Source organism: Colossoma macropomum, unplaced genomic scaffold, assembly GCF_904425465.1.
Source record: "Colossoma macropomum unplaced genomic scaffold, Colossoma_macropomum, whole genome shotgun sequence".
Taxonomy (NCBI): domain Eukaryota; kingdom Metazoa; phylum Chordata; class Actinopteri; order Characiformes; family Serrasalmidae; genus Colossoma; species Colossoma macropomum.
The window spans coordinates 29,129,480-29,151,743 of NW_023494800.1; the positions used below are offsets into that span (position 1 = coordinate 29,129,480).

At 41.0% G+C, this 22,264-nt stretch overlaps 1 protein-coding gene across 2 annotated transcripts in view; it reads right to left on the minus strand.

Annotated features, from left to right (window-relative positions):
- Positions 1-21,809, minus strand: part of egfl7 (EGF-like-domain, multiple 7) — a 29,821-nt gene extending 8,012 nt beyond the window's left edge. For both annotated transcript variants that reach the window (XM_036588279.1, XM_036588278.1), the window contains exons 1-6: positions 21,660-21,809; positions 14,128-14,328; positions 10,478-10,603; positions 9,519-9,631; positions 8,767-8,862; positions 7,644-7,835 (exon numbers count right to left, since the gene is read on the minus strand). In XM_036588279.1, the coding sequence (XP_036444172.1) occupies positions 7,644-7,835; positions 8,767-8,862; positions 9,519-9,631; positions 10,478-10,603; positions 14,128-14,207 (607 nt within the window). In that variant the 5' untranslated portion in view covers positions 14,208-14,328; positions 21,660-21,809. The remainder of the gene's footprint in view (positions 1-7,643; positions 7,836-8,766; positions 8,863-9,518; positions 9,632-10,477; positions 10,604-14,127; positions 14,329-21,659) is intronic.
- Positions 21,810-22,264: the final 455 nt, after the last annotated feature.

Sequence of the window (22,264 nt, forward strand, 5' to 3'; positions counted from 1 at the left end):
TAATGATATTATGTACCGTAGATGATGAAAAGCAGAAGTTCTGAGTGGTGAACCCCTCCTCATCTTTACTTCTGAAAGACCGAGATGCTCATTTTATACCCAATCATGTTACTGACCTGTAGTAACAGATTAGTAGTAGGTGTAGGTTTTGCCTTGAAGTTAAGGTTAGGGTTAGGTTTAGGTTTAGGGGCAGATTTAATAGAATCTTTCACACACAACTTCAAGTTCAGTTGCATTTAACAGATATTTAGTTAAATGTTAGTTATCTACAAAGCATCTACAGTGGACCACCAAAATAAAGTGCTACCTTTTTTTTTATACAGAATCTAAAAATGCCAGCTGCCCTTTACAACATAGTAAAATATCAAGATGAATGGACCAATAGAAAAACTAGTTCCATTAACTTCCATTCAAAGTTAAGAATGTTTGTATCTCTTGTAAAGTTACCATTTTGGAAATGCAAGGTTTTGTTCCAACAGCAGCGATATTTACACAGAGGACTCATGGGGCATACAGTAGTCATGTATGTAATGTATGTAATAAAGTGCATGTGCATGTAATCAATGTATGTAATAATTGATTATGTGAGGCAGGTGTTGCTAGGTGGTTGCTATGGTATCCTAGGTGGTTGCTAGGGGGTTGCTTAGTGGTGGCTATAATATCCCACATGACTGACTGTAAAGAACCGCACATCCAATCAAAAAGCTGTATACAAGCACACCATTCCCATTCAGGCTCAACATTCTGGAGTTGGAACTCCGATATCTGGAGCACTGTGGGACAATACTTGACAAAAACCCAGCAGAACTCTGCCTTCACGGAGTTGCATTGGTGTAGAAATTTCACTCTATTTGTTCCCATCCTAATATTTCCCCACATTTAGCCCAAACCTCTCTTGGTTGTCCCAGAATACGTCTGACCCCGAGAGACTAAGGAGAGACTAGAGCTGCAGGCCCTTGCCCTCGACTCCTGATTGGACAGTCAGCATCAGAATGAAAACCAGTTAATAACACACTTTATACACACACACACACACATACACACACACACACTAATGTCTGGTCAATGTGTCCCAGATGTGTGTTGTTATGGGCATGAGAGAGAGAGAGCGAGTGAGAGAGCTTGAAGGAAAGCAGTAACCCCCAGCAGACAGAGCTGATGGGTCTGGAAGGAGAAGCAGAGCGCTGAGCCAAAACTGAGAGCGAAAATAGAAAGAAAAAGAAAAGAATGTTGAGAGCTCTAGATTCCATGTGAGGGAGGACAAAAGGAGTCTGCCTCTCTCTCTCTGTCTCTCTCTCTCTCTTTCTGTCTATCGCTCTTTCCTCTATTTGTCTCTCTGACTTTCTTTCATTCTCTCTATTTATGTATCCATCTATCTGCATGTCTGTCTATATCTATCTATCTATCTATCTATCTATCTATCTATGATATGATATCTATGACATGAGGTCATGAAAACGTATAGTACTCTCTCTCCCTCTATCTGTCTCTCTCACATTTGTCTCTCCTTTTCCCTTACTCTCTCTCACTTCTTGCTTTTGTGTGTCTCTCTATGTCTTGTCCTTTTCCTTTCTTTCTCAGGGTCTGTCTCTGTTGTGTATGAGAGAGAGAGAGAGAAAGAGAGGGGCTTAATTAGAGGGCAGAGACTTACTGAGTGCTGTGTAGAAAGACTAATATACTCGAGAGAGAGAGAGAGAGAGAGAGAGAGAGAGAGAGAGAGAGAGAGAGAGAGAGAGCACTTTCAGTGTGGCCTTAATGGGAGCAGGTCAGTGCTCTGATGCTGCCCTCCAGATGCTGCTGTATTCCCTGAGCTCTGAGTGTGTGTGTGTGTGTGTGTGTGTGTGGCCTGTAGTCCTCTGCACTCTGTGGAGTTTTGAGCACTGTGGGAACAGGAGCTCTAAAAATACAGCGTCCCGGCTAACGCACCAAACAGGGTCCGCTTGGCAGTCCGGTGCAGTAGAGAACACGTGAAGCAGCAGTACATCACGAAAGTACTCGACGTAGCAGCTCTGGTCACGGCCAGTCTTTCTTTGCCGGACCAAAACGAGTTTTCGAACCTGCTGAGTGATACAAGCCTCTCTAGCATCAGGGCTAGCTGGCTAACACAGTCTGTCCCAAGTACAGCCTGGCATTGGCGTCATGCAAATGAATGTAGACCCCAATACTGCAATAACTTCCCAAATAATGTAATAAAAACTGCTCTTCACTTAATATGTAATAACTTGCCCAAAGTGATGCAGTGCCTTAATTGATGTAACGATACTTTTACTGATAATATAATATCTTATTACATTATTGGGAATTTATTACATTGACCATATGTAATGCTTTATTACATTACTGATGGTGTATTATATTTGGAAGTTGATCATTTTTGCTCAAATTTGGTTTCAAAATGGATTTTGAGAGCAGTTACCAAAGATCTCCCGCAGTGCTTCTGTGGTGTACTCAGGAATCAACCCTGCCTGGAATGAGAGGAGCTCAACCTCCACTTTTAAGAGTTTTTTATAAGACTGGTTCTGGATACGACTCTAACCGTCCAAGTCTGGATAAAGTAATGAAGTCTTATGAAAATCAGATGAAAGATATTATATTTATGATAGAAAACAAAACAGTCGAATTTGACTGGAACACAACTGGAGGGCTGGCGCTGACCCTTCTGTTCTTCTCAATAATGTACTATGTATTACATTCTAGGGAACGTATTACTGTCACTGGGTTCTACAAAGGTGAGTGCAGTAGTGTGGTTTTCTCACATGTAGGCTAGTGCGCTAACACCCAGCCACGGACGGAACGCGTGTTTGGGCCACATCCAAGGCCAATCAGAATGACTAGACTCCGCTTTATCTTGCTAGGATACACTAAACGCTTTCACAGTTTGTCTGGTATTATTGTAGGTTGAGATGCATATGAAATGTTTTGGGATGGGGGAGAAAGATGGAGTGGAAAACAGGGGAAAAGAAGCCTTTTAAGGGGATGGAGTTTTGCCAAGAAACTCTAGCAGGCAGAAAACCAGTCTCAGCTTGAGAGAGACGGATATACGGACGGAGGAAAGCGAGATATAGATGGATAGATAAAGTAAGTGGGGGAGAGAAAGAGAGAGGGGCCTGCATCAGACTGGTTATTGTGGTTTTCAGCAGCTCAGGAAATGAAAACTGTATGTGAAACAGAGGAGAGGAGGTAATGAGGAATGCGAGGAAGGTGAAAAGTGAGAATGGTGGTCTTCGGTGGGTGTTTGTTGGGCTGAGTGTGTTTGCTGTTCGGTCCACTAGACGCAGCCACCAGCCACAGTGCACTATTACTCACGGTACGAGTTGAGAGCGGCATAGCGCGTACCAGAAGTAATAATGGACCGTGATACTGGCTGATGTCCTCCATCCAGCAGGGGGCGCTAACAGCAAACCTCGCTTGCTAAATTTACAGTTACTCAGTTACACAGCAAGTGGTCCAGAGCCGGTTTACGAGGTGCGTGGCCGCTTCCTATTTCCCCCGTTATATCAAAAACACGACTGCAAAACAGCAGAGGGCGCCCATGAGCGAGTCCTCAATGCATGGGAGTAAATGGAACTTTTTTGAAAGTAGAAGGATGGATTTCACTAAAAAAGCAAAAAAAAAAAACTCACCTGTATGTTTCCTTTTTTTCTACAGCAAACAGGTTTTGGGCAGCAGGACGCCAACATTACTGCTACTGAGCACTGATTGGTTGGTGAGCGGAGCAGCTCATTGGCTGTTCACGCTCACATAGGTCATGAAAGTACATGAGACGCCGAATGATTGTATTCTTTTACAGTAAAAAAAGTTTAGGCATGTATAAACTATGATTTTGTTCAAATGCTCCATATTAACCCATTCATTTTGGACTCGGGAGCGCCCTCTAGTGTTTGAGAAACCCGGAAGACATTACAGAGTGTAATTTTCCTCTCTACAAGTTCTCTGGAGTCCTTATAAGGAAAGTCTGCTCACTCTGCGGCAATCTTTGCAATGGGCAGTTATTTCCAGTCACGCAAGAGACCCAAAAAATTAAACTAAAAGCCACATCATTGCTCCAAAAACAGATTTGAAGTAGTTTGTATTTTTGGCTCACACAACACACAAAAAACATTTTTTTTTTCCAGCTTGTTCTTGTGCAAATCTCCACAGCGAGGGGGGCTTCCCCTGCTCGCAGCTGGCAAGCCTATTGGCTCTTTTTCTTGAAGGGCGGGACTTTTCCTGTAAACAGACAACATGTTGAGTGCTAAGAGCTTTCCCATTCATATTTCAGCTGGTGACCGGACAGTCCTGCCTTCCATTTTAAACACTTAAGACAGCATCTTCAGACGTTACACTACTGTAGTAGCTCAGATCAAAGTCTTTAGAGGACAGTCTGTTCACAAGATCAAATTACCGTTTGACAAATGTTTAAAATGACTGATAAAATCTGACGGAAAACATAAACAGTTTGTAGCGTCTGGCTCACAATCTCCGTTCTAGTTCATCCCAAAGGTGTGTGATGGGGTTGAGGTCAGGGCTCTGTGAGGGCCAGTCAAGTTCTTCCACACCAAACTCCCCCAGCCAGGCCTTTATGGAGCTGCTTTGTGCTCTGGGACTCAGTCATGCTGGAACAGAAAAGGTTCTTCCCCAAACTGTTCCCACAAAGTTGGAAGTGTACAGTTGTCCAGAATGTCTTGGTGCTGAAGCATTAAGATTTCCCTTCACTGGAACTAAGGGTTCTAGAACAACCCCTGAAAAACAACCCCATATCATCATCCCTCCTCCACCAAACTGTACAGCTGGCACAGTGCAGTCAGGCAGGTAACGTTCTCCTGACCTTCGCCAAACCCAGACTCTCCATCAGACTGACCGATAGAGAAGTGTAGCTTTACACCACTCCATCCAACGCTTGGCAACATGCATTTTGATTTTAGGCTTGTGTTCAGCAGAGGATAGGCACTTCAGCACTCGGTGGTCTGACGCTTTGCGGCTGAGCTGTTGTGGCCTGGATGCTTCTATTTCACAATAATAGCACTTGCAGTTGATGGGCAGATCTAGCAGGACAGAATTTCACAAACTGACTTGTGGCAGAGGCGGCATCCTATAACAGAGCCATGTTTAAAGTCACTGAGCTCATCAGTGCGACCCTCTACTGCCAGTGTTTCACTATCAAGACTGCAAGGCTATGTGCTAAATTTTATCCACCTGTTAGCGATGGGTGTGACTAAAACACCTGAAATCAATTAGGAGGGGTGTCCCAATACTTTTGTCCATATAGTGAGCAACATTTTTTAAACAATTATCTCCTGATACTGAAATGATTTGGATATCATTGTGCATCCCTAGTCAGAGTCCCCAAGGGGCTCCGGGACCAGGGTTGGGAAAAACTGGTGCAGATGATGAAACCACAGTGGATGTATTGTGTCATGTGTAACATATTTCAGGAATGGTTGGTTAAACTTGAGGGTAACTACAGAGGCCCATTCTTTGTGGTTATATTAGCAACACTCATAAACGAATAACTGAGAATGCCCTGCAGATGTTTTTTATCCACACGGAGTGCGAATGCGACCACATACACACAAACACACTACACACACACACACACACAAAGTATTGTATGCATTGTTCAGACAAGCACCACCAAAAAGGCATTTACACATATTGTAGAATGTAATATGTGTAAATACGAACTGATATGACCTGAGAATGACCTCTTTGTATCTATTTGGAGTGCGAAGGCTAATAAATACACATAAACATGCACCACACACAGTTAGGACATACAGCCGTATGCAAAAGTTTGAACTTTTGGATTTCTAAGTAAAAATGAGGTAGCACGTCCTCTACAGATAAGAGATGACATTTTCTGGAAATTTTAGTTTTTATTATTTGGTTTAACATATTAGAAAAAAATATACCTAAAATATTAAACATGCCGTAACTTTAGCTTAGGCCACATGATTTTTTGTCCTCCCCAATATATTAAATTAAGCAAATAAACAGTAATTGTGCATTAAAATGTGCAGAATTGTGTTCTCTGTACAGGAAGTGTTCGCTTATTTTTGCTTAGAAAATCAACCACAACATGGACTCAAACATTTGTAAACAACTGTACACAAAACGTTTATGAGTTTACAACACAAATCATTAATGCAACAAATGTTTAAATGCTCTTAACGCATTTTTTCAAGGCATTAATTTCACTCTCCGCCCCATCTGTAGCAGTGCAGGCTGAAGCTCAGCTGCGATGCGCTGTATGTTGTTCTGATAAAACTCGTGATTGTATCGCTTTCATTAAAATACAGCTTTTAAACATATTTTAAAGTGAAACTTTCAGCATCGTCAGCTGGCCACACTGGACAGACACTCACAGGAGAACTGTGGATAAATCAATGAGCAGCAAACTAACAAAAGCAACAGTTTGGTAGAGCTTCAGTTACCCTCGAGAGCTACAATCACAGAGGAACCAAGCCATAGACTGTATATACGATATATAAAATATATAAGATGTAAACACTCACTGACTGCATAAATAATATGTCTGATATATACACTCATTGACTGTATTTATGGTGTTTGTGTATGTGTGTGTTTAAAATATATACAATGTGCCTGATATATACACTCATTGACTGTATTTATGGTGTTTGTGTATGTGTGTGTTTAAAATATATACAATGTGCCTGATATATACACTCATTGACTGTATTTATGGTGTTTGTGTATGTGTGTGTTTAAAATATATACAATGTGCCTGATATATACACTCATTGACTGTATTTATGGTGTTTGTGTATGTGTGTGTTTAAAATATATACAATGTGCCTGATATATACACTCATTGACTGTATTTATGGTGTTTGTGTATGTGTGTGTTTAAAATATATACAATGTGCCTGATATATACACTCATTGAGAATATACATGATATAAAAACTCACTGACTGGATAATGATATGATATAATCACTCACTGACTGTATACATGTTGTAAATGATATAAACAATTGTATATGTGATATAAATAATATATGCAGTCACTGAATGTGAAAATGATATATATGATGTTTACACTCATTGACTATATATATGGCATTTACACTCATTGACTGTATATATAATATATAGGATATATACACACATAGGTTGGAACATGCAAACGCTGTTGCTCTCACTGGACGTTGGTGGTGAAAACCGGAAAAGTGTGTTCACTCTGTGGGGATCATATGATCTTCATGTTGAAGGTGTGTGTTCATATAACGTTACTGACTTATTAAAAGTAATTAATACATTCTTTTAAAGATTATTTTGTCAATAAAATCTGCAATTAATCGCGATTAACTACACAAAATAGTGCGGTTAATCAAAAACTATTGTCATTTTTGACAGCCTATTGTAGGATTCACACACATAGAACGCACTCACATGTTAATATAAACATTATAAAAACCTGTGAAACATATCAGCCATGTTCAAACGTGCTGGACATGGGAACAGGTGTAAAAGACGGCAAAGGCCACTAAAAGGTCAAAAGGTTAAGCTGACATCTGTTTGGCCCTTGTATGTGTCTGAGTGAGTGAATGGGTTTCCACACCAGGCTTCTAATCATAGATTAGAAGCCTGGTGTGGAAACCTGGGATAGATTGTTATGTCTGGATGGGTGATGCTCACCTGCATCGCTGCTGGTGGGTGGGCGATCGTTTGCTTTGGGCTGGCTGGCTGGTGTGGGGGAGGGAGGAGGACTCTGACACGACCGTCCATCTTCCGCTAAACGGAATCCGTCGGCGCACACGCACCGATAACTTCCTGCAGAGTTCACGCACTGCTGAGCGCAACCATGCGACCCCCGACACTCATCCACATCTGGGGGGGGTAAAAACACAGAGGACGTTAGACCCAGTCCATCATTTTGGCACATTTTCTCAAATTTCACTTGTTTGTCGTTTAGTAACTGCATCCAGATGTTTTCAGCGTGAACTGGGATTTTCTCTGGACATTTTCACTAAAGCTGAACGTTCAGTCTTCAGAAGAGTCTCAGACAGTTGACACCACGCTGATTAGTTCCTGCTGTTGAAATGTGTCTGTGTGTGTGTGTGTGTGTCTGTGTGTGTGTGTGTGTGTGTGCGTGTGTGTGTGTGTGTGTCTGTGTGTGTGTGTGTGTGTGTGTGTGTAAGCTTGCAGGAGTGTAAGTTTATTTTTACGTATTTGCAGAAGTTTGTACACCGTTCAAACGTTTGGAATCATTATTTTAGTTCGGGATTCAAAAGTTTGGGATCACTATTCAGGTTTGGAATCATCATTCAAACGTGTGGAATCATCATTTCACTTTGGGATCACCATTCAAAAATCTGGAATCACAAATCAGGTTTGGAATCACCATTCAAAAGTGTCCACTCACCATTCAGGTTTGGAATCACAGTTCCAAAGTTTGGAATCTATATTCAGGTTTGGAATTGCCATTCCAATTTTTGGAATCACTATTTTATCTTAGAATCACTGTTCAGATTTGGAATCACCAGTAAAAAAGTACTGAATCACCATATAAGTTTGGAATCACCATTCAGGTTTGGAATTGCCATTCAAACTTTTGGAATGACTATTTTAGCTTGGGATCACAATTCCAGAGTTTGGAATCATCATTCAGGTCTGGAATCACTTATTGTATGGTATTGTATTGGAGCTTATGTATTTCAGTCTACACTGTGTACGATATGAGTGAATAAAACTGCTGCAATTATTAATGTGACGTGATTACAAATGTATGAACAGTAGTGTATCTTGTGTGTGTGTGTACCTATCTGGCAGTAGTGTCCAGTCCAGCCTGTCGGACACGTGCAGTGATTTGGCCTCATGCAAGATCCTCCATTCACACATGCCTGCACACACACCGCTACGGACAAAGAGAAGAAAAGTTGCACACACACAGTTAGAGAAGGAGAGAGCGGCGGCGGCAGTGTGATTGAACCCAGCAGGCTAAGCCCACTCATTTTTAACATGGCCCACCCAAACCAACCACTCAGATTTACTTTCAATATTAAAATAATATGAATAAATAAACCAAAACACAATCAGAAAAATGTACATTTTGGACACTGACCAATCAAAATAAATGAAGATAAACGTAAAGAAGACCGTTACATAGACTTAAAAATGGAAGTGGCAGTTATTCATTCAGCACGAAACCTGCCGATGTCCGTTCTGAATAATAAAACAGGCTTTCTCATTTATTTCTCTGCTGGTTTTACTGGTAAAATACTTTTAGCCTCTTAACACCAGATTCAGCCTCCATCCTTACGTTCATTTCAGCTGGCGTACTTTTCTGGCTGTTTTTTTGTCCTTAGCTGTGGTTAACTGGACTGCCCTTCTTGTGGATATTTCATATATAAAACTAGTAACTACAGCTATCCAGATATGAACACGGCCCAATCACCAAGCGGCTAATCTAGTATGAGCTCTGGGTTTTGCAGGTTTCGGTCAACTAATGAGCCGCTCTGTCCTACTTCTAACTGGACATGAACAGCTGTGAGTTTGAGAGCTGCTTCTTACCGTGGTTACAGTTGTGCGAGTGTAAGCGGCGCCATCCCGGACAGCATTCTGGGTAAAAGGGAGTGCTCTGCACCACTCTGGTCACCTGTCTGTAGGACACCTTGTACACTGTCCTGCAACACCCACACATTGTTCACTGTCAGGGTCCGATCATCAAGAAATCACAGACCTCACATTCTCTCCAGTATTACACTCAGAATCAGACACTGAGTGCGTTTACATGACATTACACTCAGCACAAAAACTCCAGACTTTCTACACTGAAACTGGACACCTGAAAGGTTTTTATAGACTCATGGGTCTAAATTTGTAATCGATTACTTGGATTGTGATTCACAGAAAGTGCTAAACCAGCTTCTAAGACTGAACTTTGGAGGTGTGTCTGCAGATTCTTTGAGGAACTGAAAGTGAGTCTCCTGAAAAGAATGGAAGCTGGAATAAAGGTAGAGAGTGACTCACTGACTCACACAGCTGAGACTAGATTTAGTTGTTGAGGCTTCTGCATTATATTTCGTTAAATATGTGCGTTTTTTTGCTTTTTTCCTGTTGCAGAAAAATGAGTAACTTATACTTTGTGATCATTTTGACTGGAAATCCATAAATGAGGGGTGGTTGTTATTATTTTGACTGTCTACACCAGAATATTGGAGTTAAATTCGGATAATGAACATGAAAGTGCAGCCGTTGATTGGATGCTAATTGCCCCCAAATTGGGTGAACAGTGTAGAAATTACAACCATTTTCATACATTGCTAGGGCCTCAAAAGTAATTGGACAATTGGCTGCTCAGCTCTGCAATGTCCAGCTGTGTCTTATTTTATCAATTATTTCACTTACAAGTAAACAGAGCTGGTTCAAGTGGGGTTCATATTCATTATTTAATTTCAACTGTGAGTTATTTGAGTTATTATTACAACTGTATGTATGTAGATTTATATATAATATATGTGTGTTCATACTTGTAGGAGCTACACAGACGGTGGTTGGGGCACATGGTGATGTAGGGTTTGTGTACAGGCTGGATGAAGGACTCTGTACTGGACACCACTCTACTGCTGCCAGCGCTGCCAACACACACTCTCCTCCTGCAGGACACACACACACACACACATTAACAGGTACAAAAGTTTGAACACCCCTGGTCAGTTTACATGTTTTGTAGATCTTCGAAGTGAAAATAAGTTAACACATTCTCTACAGCAGGGCTATCAAACTCTAATTACCTGGGGGCCACTAGCCAGGTGGTCTTTTCCGAGAAGAGATGATTAAAAAAAGCGGAAAAAGTGTCCCGTATTTTTTTTTTAAACTACATACTGCATAGACTCATTTCAGTGCATCTTATTCAATGTTTCTTCCCAAATCCTCTGTCACCACAAATCAGTGGTTCCCAAACCTGGTCCTGGAGGACCCCCAACACCCCACCCTGCACATTTTAGTGTCTAGGAAGAACCAAAGTGTGTTGGGTTGTGTTGAGTTGTGTTGGGTCGAGCCTCGTTCTCCGTCGGTGTGTGTGCTGTGAATGTGTGGTAATTGCTGCTGATTAGTTGATGTAATTGGCTGTTACACATGCCAGACGAGGCTGTGACTCCTGACCTCATGTAAACCTTGACCCGTCTGGGTCACAAACGAATGTTCATTGTTAAGATCTGTGTGTGTCTAAACACTTCAGGCATCATGACTTTGTGGATGAATCTGTCAAAATATCACACATTTACTAAAGATTAGAAATCATAAGCCTCTCTCACTCGCTCTGTCTGTCAGTCTGTCTCTCTCTCTCTCTCTCTCTGTCTCTCTCTCTCTCTGTTTTCTTTCTCTCTCTCTCTCTCTCACCCACACTCATGGTCTCTCTAGTTTTTTTCTATTTCTCTTTTCTTTCTCTCTCTCTCTTCTTTCCGTGTCTAACATACACAGTCGAGTCACCTTATTATGACCACCAGCTAATATCCAGAGTAACCGCTGTGGGCAGCACGCACCAGCAGCTAGATGGGCTGGGAGTGACTCACTAAGGTCCTGGTAGGTTGTCACAGGTATCTGGAGCCATGCTGACTGCAGTCCATCCCACAGCTGCTGGAAGGTGCGTGGGGGAGGATCCATAGAGCAAACATGACGATTGAGGTGGTCCCACAGAAGCTCAATTGGGTCTGGGGAATTAGGGGGCCAGGGTCATATTTGGAAGTCTTGGTCATACCCGAATCGGTTGAGAGTGCCTCCCACATGGATGAGTGGGCCCAGATATATATGTATATATATATATATATATATATATATATATATATATATATATATATATATATATATATATATTCAATTCAATTATAAAATGATTATCGATGCATCTTTTTATCTGTTCAGGATTTCTTTTTTCTCACTGTGTGACAACTTGGAACTTTTAAAGCACAGTATTTATAATGATCCATAATGAATTTACTTCTAAACAAATGGAAGTGATGTGGCAAGTGAAGCGATGTGGCTCTTGTTTGGAGCACATGAGACGCTGGCAGCAGTAATAAAATAAGATCCTGTGGCGATTTTCTTCAGTGATTTCATAACTTCGGTTTTGGTCTCGTTGTAGAGAGGGGAGGGTCGTTGTGTCAGTAAAATATCTTTGAGACGAGACGCTGCATCTCGGCTCCAAAGTGTCCAACATAGCGCGAAAGCCCTGGTTCTCAAAGACTGAGTACGGGCGCAAATCCTTGGCAATAAAAGTTGTGATAGAGTTTGAATTTCCGAGTTGGGTCAAAGTTTTGACATCGCTTGATCGATGGTGCTCTGGTTGGCAGCAACTACAACCGGGCGGAAAATGGGTGGAAACATATAATATGGTTTTCTCCCTCAACTGCACAGAAGCCAAAGTGCTTCCATACGCTGGCTCAGGTGTCGGCAACCTGCGGCTCCACAGCTGAATTAGAGTTGTAGGTAAAAATAAAATAATCCTCCTTTACAGTAAAATAAAGCTCTGCTGATCGTTCAACACAGTTTAACAATAAATGGTCTTAAACGCTGGAGTTAATGTAGCCTATAACCGCTAGTTCACCTAGCCAGCTAGTAGCTAACGAAAAGGCAAAGAGAAAGATTTAAGATGAACTTCGATAATTTGGAGACTAATAGATGTTTATAATCACTCCAGTTGGTTTAATCTGCAACAAGAAACAGTCAAACACTAAAAAAACATGAAGCTGAAGTTTCTCGTTCTCCAGCTTCTTATTTGAATTTTCCCGTTCCACCTTAAATGGTGCAGCAGTTACATTCTGGCGCCTCAAGCACCATTTAAGGTGGAATGGGAATATTCGAACGAGAAGCTGGAGAACGAGAAACTGACTACAGCCTCGTAAAAGGTACAGCACTGAGAGACATTTTACAAGAAACTGTTCTACTTTTGTGTTAAAGTTTCCTGCCAGAGATGTGAGAAAAGCGGCTACAGCTGAGCTAAAGCTTAAAGCAGAGCAAAGTGAGTCTGAGTTTTTGTTTATATTATATTTTTTTGCCTATACTAGGACATCAGCACATACTGAGACATATTTACAGCCAAGATGGTAAACTGGACTCAATGTTGAGGCTCCCAAAGTGGTTTGATTTGTTGAATGGACAAAATGACTCTTATTAACATTTGGGTTGCGACCCCTGCACTAGGTTTTAATGTAGTGTGCCTCCATAGACTGTCCGGGCGCTGCACTTCTGCACTTCGCAAAGTTCCGCCTTTTGCGATCCGTCAACATTACGTTATCAATTAAAATAATAAAAAAAAATACATTTTTGACATTTGTGAACCGATTCAGAATTGTCCACATCTGCATTGCGATGCATCTAAGAATCGATTTTTCCTACCACCCCTATATACATATATATATATACATATATATAAAATATACATATATATATATATATACATATAAATATATATATACATATATATATATATATACATATATATATATATATATATATATATTAGTTACTGTCGACAAAACTTAGTATGTCCATTTTTTTTCTTTTGTTTCTTTTTTTACTGATTTAAAATGATTTATCTTATGTCAAAATTTCATGATGAACAGACTAACAGAAATAATGCAAAAAATTACTTCAAATATATCATTTCTCCACAGACTTCAAGTAAAAGTTAGGAAGGTTTTTCTTCTCCTGTAAAGTCACCTTTTTGGAGATACGAAGTATGTTTTGCTCTTACAGTGACAATATGTGCGTGTATTACTTTTGAATGCCAGTATGTTTGGTTTCTGTAGTGCACAGCTTTAGTTTTAGTACTGGAGCTATGAGGCTAACAAGTGTAGCTAACAAGTAATAGTAGCTTATACCCCATCAATTAGCATAGCTAACTGCACGCTTATCATCATAGACTCTCCTCAAATCACCTGGAGATTTTCAGTGACCTCTAATGGCCTTGATTATGAGTCTATAAACATGGACTAAAGTAGGGCACGGTTAAAGCAACCGGAGTATCAGGCACACTTTACACCTCCAAAACTCCAAACATGCACTGGCTGAAATAATAACAACAACAACAACAACAACAACAATAATAATAATAATAATAATAATAATAATAATAATAATAATAATAATAATAAAGTAAGTAATCAGAAACAGTAGTTACCCATAGTGACTGTAGATCTGAGGAGTGCAGCTCACATAGAGCAAGAAAAGAAAAGAGGAGAGGAGAACTGCACAGTACATCTCTCTCTCTCTCTCTCTCTCTCTCTCTCTCTCTCTCTCTCTCTCTCTGTTCTTTGTGGTTCTGGCAGGCAGAAGTTTGTTCAGGGTCCTCGTTCACCTCCAAGCAGAATAACAATGCAACCTAGGGAGAGAGAGAGAGAGAGAGAGAGAGAGAGAGAGCAAGAAAGAGAGTTATGTTTCAGAGTGTTTCTGTCAGAAAGCATTAATGCACTAATGAATGCATGTTTACAAGATTCAGTTCATTTGCATCAGCGCTGAAACAATTAACTGTAACTAATGTCGACAATAAATACCGATATTTCTGTTTTCAGTTTTTTCTTACATTTTCAAAGTGATGTCCAGCTTAGAGCGAACTGACCACTTAACCTGAAGGAGGGCAGCAGTTCACTTATCGCATCGTACCTCTGTGAGCAGACGGCGCAAGAAAAAGAACAGTCATGGCCGAAAGTTCAAAAAGCAGTAAAGTCTTTGAGCTTTCCCTGCTGGTGTTCTGACAAACTGAGCTCCTTTCTGATTGATCACTAAGGCCCAATCCCAATTCACCCCTCGCCCCTACCACTGAGCCCTTACCCCTCCGTTTTGCACATTCATGTCTAGTGGTAAGGTGTCCCGATTTTAGTTGAGACAGCAGGGTAGCGCGAAGTGTTAGAGCTACATGATCCTCAAAACAGAGGATTTTCAGAGACCCCAAACAGAGAGTTATGAGGAAAGGAGAAAAACCAGCAAGATGAGCGACCAAAGAAACACACAGATGTGGGAATTTTATTTGTGAAAAATTACGATAACCACTGTATTATCTTGGTTTAATGTTGTTTCAGTCTATTATGCTCGTTTTCTTCATAACAAGCATAAAAACCGTGAATATTATGCTCACGTCTTGGTAGTAAATTTCCTGTTCCACCTTAAATACTGCAGCAGTTGTGATGCCTAAAGTGCCAGAATGTAACTGTGATGCCTAAAGTGCCAGAATGTAAGCCCAGCAGTGAGGAGCTGAACTTTACCCTCCTCTGCTGTCATTGCAGACTGGCAGGGTCGCCTACAGAGCAGCGCTAGTAGCTGTTAATGAAGTGATGCTCTTTTTATTTGAGGGTCCCATTTCAGAAGGAAGATTTCAGCCACTACCCTGTAACTCAAGAGGCAACACTTGAAAACAAGGGGAAGTGGTAACAATGAGAAATGGGACTGGGCCTATGAGTGATTTGTCAAAATGAGCTACAATCATCACTAAAGCTCATCACGTTACGTTACTAACGTTAGTCGCTGGAATATTCTGAGCCGTATCGGTTTCTGTTCATTAGAACGGATTAGCAGCTACTTCAAAACTGGACGTTCGGCCTGGTCAGCCTTACATACAGTAGCTAACCACATATGACTGCTGAATTAGCTGAGAATACAACTCATTTTGTAAATTTGAAACTCTTTAAAAAGATGGTTCTTCAAGGGTTCTTTAGTAAAGACACTGGTTCTATATAGAACCGTGAACACTCAAAGAACCATCTATTGTCCACAGTGTCTATTTGTCCACAGCTAGAACAGAATGCCCTGCTTTATAGAGGCTTTTTGCATAACAAAATAACCAATTTCACCTCACCGTCCCAAGACTTTTGCTCCTCACTGTACATACACACACAGACAGAGAGTGAAGCACAGACAAGTCTTTAACATTCACTCACATCCACACTTACACACTTCCTCTCACTTTATCTACAACCAAGGAAGGATAGACAGATAGATAGATAGATAGATAGATAGATAGATAGTCAGACAAACAAAAGGATAGACAGAAAGACAGACAGACAGACAAAAGGATAGATAGAAAGACAGACAGACAGACAGATAGATGTATACATAGACAGGTAGATAGATAGACAGATAGATAGATAGACAGATAGTTAGGTAGATAGATGGATAGATAGATAGATAGATAGATAGATAGATAGATAGATAGATAGATAGATAGATAGATAGATAGACAAAAGGATAGATAGAAAGACAGACAGACAGACAGATAGATGTATACATAGACGGGTAGATAGATAGATAGACAGATAGATAGATAGACAGATAGATAGATAGATAGATAGATAGATAGATAGATAGATAGACAAAAGGATAGATAGAAAGACAGACAGACAGACAGATAGATGTATACATAGACGGGTAGATAGATAGATAGACAGATAGATAGATAGACAGATAGATAGATAGATAGATAGATAGATAGATAGACAAAAGGACAGATAGACAGATAAATAGAAAGACAGACAGACAGACAGACGGATAGATCTATACATAGATAGACAGACAGATAGATACCTGTGATATGTTGTAATTTACTAATAAATGTGTTTCTTGTTTTTTCTTAAGCTGTAAAATGAATAATTTGTACACCATTGAATAGAAAATCACTGTATTTGTAGGTTTATTATTATTACTATTACAGTATTTTTCTGGGCAGCACTACAGGTTACGTTTTGTCAGCTCCAGCATATTAAATCTTAGAAAAATAAAATATCATGATGCATACTGTGTATCATGAAAATGTCTTGAAGTGGCATGATATAATATTTTGGCCATATTGCCCACTCCTACTGTACACAGTGTAGAGCAATTACACACACACTCATCTTGAGCAGCTTGCAGTAATCACCTCTTTAATTCTACTTTAACGAGGTCAGCCGTGGGGCTGCAGGGCTCTCCACAGAGACACTATAACAACACCCTCGGCGTCCACAACCAGCCTACGAGAGAGAGAGAGAGAGAGAGAGAGAGAGAGAGAGAGTGTACTGGTGTGTGGCCTGTAAGATTCGTCTGCGCTTCTAACAGCACCTCTGAGATTAATGAGCCTCTCTGAAGCCCTGCTGGGTTTCATGTTTTACCTCTTTATATCTGAACCTGTGCTCCTGCAGAGGAGTGGCTGTGTGTGCGGTAACTCTAAAACACAGCCATGTGGGCCACAGACTGCCTGTATTAGGCAACAACATAAGAGGATAATGATGAACGTTGGAAGGTTTGATCAAGGAAAACATCATAGCTTCATATGCGAAACTTGCTTAAAGCAGCCTTGCCTGTGCTTTAGAACTGAAAGAGCTGCAGCAAATCAGGAACACACACAGACGCGGTTAGAGCCCACATGTGCCGCACTGGGTTTTTGAACGTTCACTGCTTTCACTGGAAACTCTCGAGGTTAAAGGGCATAGACTACCTTTTTACTTTTTAATAAAACAGTCCGCACAGAAGCCCAATAACACACATCCTCACAGGCATCCCTTCTAAAACACAGCCACACAGACTTCTAACACACAGTCCCATAGACTTCCATGTTAACAGAGATCCATTGTGATACAGCCCCATTAAACACATTAAACAAACCCCAATAGACTTCCATTCTAATACATTACTCCATTGAAGCACATAGCTACATAGTCTTCGATTCTAAAGCACAGCCAAAAACCCAGCACAACACTTCTCTTTTACCACACAGTCCCATAGACTTCCATTCTAATACATTACTCCATTGTAGCACATAGCTACATAGTCTTCTATTCCAAAGCACAGCCAAAAACCCTTTTTAACCACACAGTCCCATAGACTTCCATTTCAACAGAGATGCCATTAGACTTCCATTCTAACACAAGCACCTGGCCAGTCTTCAATTCCAAAGCACAGCCACACAGACTTCTATTTTAACGCACAGTCTCATAGACATCAATTTCAACAGAGATTCCAACAGACTTCCAGACTTGCATTGTAATAGACAGCCCCATAAAACACTTTAAAACAGTGCCCAAAAGACGTCCATTCTAATACATTACTCCGTTGGAGCACATGGCCACAAAGTCTTCAATTCTAAAGCACAGCCACACAGACATCTAACACACAGTCCCATAGAATTCCATTTTAATAGATATACCAATAGACTTCCATTCTAATACATTACTCCATTGGAGCACATGGCCACCTAATCTTCAGTTCTAAACACTCGAAATTCTCTAACACTGAGAATTTCCCCGTTGTGGGACTAATAAAGGATTATCTTATCTTATCTTATCTTAAAGCACATCCACACAGAATTCTATTCTAACCTGGCCCACAGTGTCACATAGACTTCCATTCTAAGACAGCTCACAACAGACTTTTGTGTTGTGTAATAGATAAGTCCCATAAACTCTCCCGGTTTAGTCCCATAAACTGCAACTAAAGTCTATCGGGCTTTCTTTTTAAAGTACAAGTCTATGGTGCATTATGTTATAAGTGTACTGAATGGTGTGCTGCACTTTAAAAAGAAAGCCCAATAGACTTCAACTCTAATGGACTACTCCAAAGATTTCCATTGTTACATACAACCCTACAGTCTTCCATTCTAACACAAGGTCCCATTTTAACAGAGATGCCCATACACTTCCATTATATTTCACAACCTCATAAACTTTCACACAGGTCAGTACATTTCTAGGCTCAACATATTACAACAAAGCCCAATAGGCCTCCATTCCAATATACTAATCGATTGGTTCCCATTGAAGCACACAGCAACATAGCCTTCCATTCTATAGCATAGCCACACAGACTTCTATTCTAACACATAGTCCCATAGAATTCAATTTAAACAGAAATACCAGTAGACTTCCATTCTAATACATTACTCCATTAGAGCACATGGCCACATAATCTTCAGTTTTAAAGCACATCCACACATAATTATCCCACAAAGTTCCATAGACGTCCATTCTAAGACAGCTCACAACAGACTTACATTGTAATAGATATCCCCATAAACTGGAGCACACCATTCAGTACACTTCTATTCTAGTGTACTGCCCCATAGACTTGCACTTTAAAAAGAAAGCCCAATAGACTTCAACTCTAATAGACTACCCCAAACATTTCCATTGTAACATACAACCCTACAGTTTTCTATTCAAATACAGTCCCATAGACCTTTATTTTAACAGAGATGCCCATAGACCTCCATTCTAAACAGCTCACAACAGACCCTGTAATAGAAAGCCCCATAAACTGCCACTGGAGTACACCATTCAGTACACCTCTGGCGTACTGCCCTTTAAAAAGTGCAAGTCCCATAGACTTTCATTTTAACCGTGATGCCCGTACACTTCCATTATATTTGACAACCTCAAGAACTTCCACACAATTCAATGCATTTCCATGCTAACGTATTGGCCCATAGCTTTGCACTTTACAACAAAGCCCAATAGGCCTCCATTCCAATACATACTAATCCACTGGTTTCCTTTGGATCGCACAGCCTCACGGCTTTCCATTCTAACACACAGCCACTCAAACTTATGTTCTAACAGCCCACAAAGTCCTGTGAAAGTATATTTTAACACTGAGCCAAATAGACTTCCATTCCAAGGGAGAGAGGCAGAGAAAGAGAGCGGGCCCAGAGGTGAACTCAGAGAATGCTGATTTTAATCTAAGACAAGATGAGAAATGTAACCTCCAAATAAAATCCCTCCATGCAAGTTATTTATACACCAGGCGGAGGGAGTGTGTGTGCGAAAGATTAACGAGGAGAATAGTAAATTCAGGTCCTCCGGAGAGGATGATGTCATGCTGTGCAAGGAGGAACTGATAAATGGAGCTAAAAGTGACCAGTGAGCCTCCAGCTATTGGCAGCTGAGTGACCTAACATGAACAGCAAGTCCACACTGACCCCACGTCAGCTCATTTCAATACAAATACACAGCCAGACATCACAGACACTGTGTAGAATAAGCAGCGCTGCCATATTTATCCACAGAGACAGAGGAGTCTGTGTATTTATCTGTAGAGGCAGACATATCAGTGTGTTTCCCCGCGTTTATTCGACTTTTGCAGAACAATAGCTGCGTGCTTCACCAAACAGCTCCGATGTTTAGGGTAGCTTGACCGGCCAAGCAGCTCTGAGAGGCCTGGGCCAGACTAAACCCATAAACCCCCAGCAGACAACCCAAAAATGATGTCAACAAAGCCGTTACAACAGGGGTGTCAAACTCTAGAGGGCTCTGAGTTTTGTTCTAACACAACCTAAGGCCTCACGCATTAGCTGAAGAGCTCTTTCAGGTGTGTTCAATGGGCCAATACGCTAAGCTAAATGCTACAGACTCCAGGCCTGGAGTTTCACACCAGACGTGGGTCGTAACTATGCACACCCATAAAACCCATGGAAAGATCCGGGCCTGCTTGTAGTCTTCTTATTTAAGACGTTATCATATTTATCAGCAATAAACTGTAGCATAATGAGATGTCTGAAAAAATAAATATCATGACAATTCATGTATTGTAAAAAATGTCTTGTGATATTATGTTTTTTCTTAGGAAAAGATAATATATTTTTAAAAACATATCTCTCATAACTTGTGGTCTCCATAGTAATTTGTGGTTTTAATATAGTAACTTGCGGCCACGATATAGTAATTTGTGGCCTCAACATAGTACCTTGTGGCCACAATATATTAATTTGTGGTCTCTATATAGTAACGTTTGGCCTCAATATATCAATTTCTGGCCTCAATATAGTAATTCATGGCCTTAATATAGTAACTTGCAGCATCAATATATTAATTGTGGTCTCGATATAGTAAATTATGGCCTCAATATAGTACTTTCTGGTCACAATATATAGCAATTTGTGGCCTCAATATAGTAACTTGTGGCCTGAATACATTAATTTGTGGCCACAATATATTACTTTGTGGCCTCAATATATTAATTTGTGGCCTCAATATAGTAATTCCTGGCCATAATATATTAATTTGTGGCCTCAAATAGTAATTTATGGCCTCAATATAGTACTTTGTGGCCACGATATACTAAATTGTGGCCTCTAAATAGTAACTTGTGGCCTCAATACATTAATTTGGGGCCTCAATATAGTAATTTATGGCCTCAATATAGTACTTCGTGGCCACAATAGATTAATTTGTGGCCTCAATGTAGTAACTTGTGGCCTCAGTATATCAATTTGTAGCCCCAATATAGTAATTTATGGCCTCAGTATAGTACCTCTTAATAATAACAGTATAACAGTATAGTACCTCTTAATTAATATTTTGTGGCCACGCCTTATTGAACAATAATCACCATTTAACCTTAGAGGCTCTTTCATCCTCTGTTTCATTGTTCTTATAAACTCTTTCAAAACTCCACTCTACTGTGAATGAATTGAACACACGGTGACCAACAGGGGGCGCCGTTTGAACAGATGCAAAACAGCCAAAGCAGCGCGCACGCATGCACGTGCAAACTCAGCGAAAAAGAATGAATGAGCGGTTCCAACAGTGTCAACAGCGCGCGCGCGCATATCCACGCACACAACAACGGGGCGCGCGAACCCAGCTTAAAAGCAAGTCTAACGGCTCTGCTGCTCCCTCACTGAGGCGCGAGCTCCACAAACAGACACACACACACACACACACACACACGCAACATAAGTAAGAAACTTACGGGGAGCTTGTGAGAGCGAGTCGAGCGTCTCGTGCAGCCTTCGCACGCGGATGAGAGAGACGGAGGCAGCGCGAGGAGGTCCCACCAAACCGAGCAGAATGAACGGCTCCCACAGTGTTTTGGATGAGAGCGCGCGCGCAGCTCTCGGTACCCAGCCAAGACTGTCAACCACTCGCAGGGGGTAAAACTCTCCGAGGCCCCGCCCCCCACTCTCCACTCCCCCCACCCCCCACTTTCATGACGTGACTGCAGAGTGATGTCCAGGTAAAGTGGGCCGCTCCGGCTTTGCGCTGCTCCGGTTTCTTGTTTTCATCATCACAGCGGCTGTAAGCAGAGGCGAGTTAGTGCACGGACCCACCTGAGGTGAAGCCCAGGGGGCCTGATTGGCCGTTTTTTTATCATTATTCATGTTTTTAATGAGATTTGTTTATTCCCTCTGCCCGACTGATAACAGGAACACCCAATAAAATGAGGGGAGAATGTTTATTAAGCTGAATTTTTAAAGTTGTTTTCTGTGAGCGCTGCCGCCGTATTATGGCCAATCACACCATTACACATTACGCCAGGGGTGTCCAAAGTCCGGCCCCAGGGCCAAATTTGTGTAT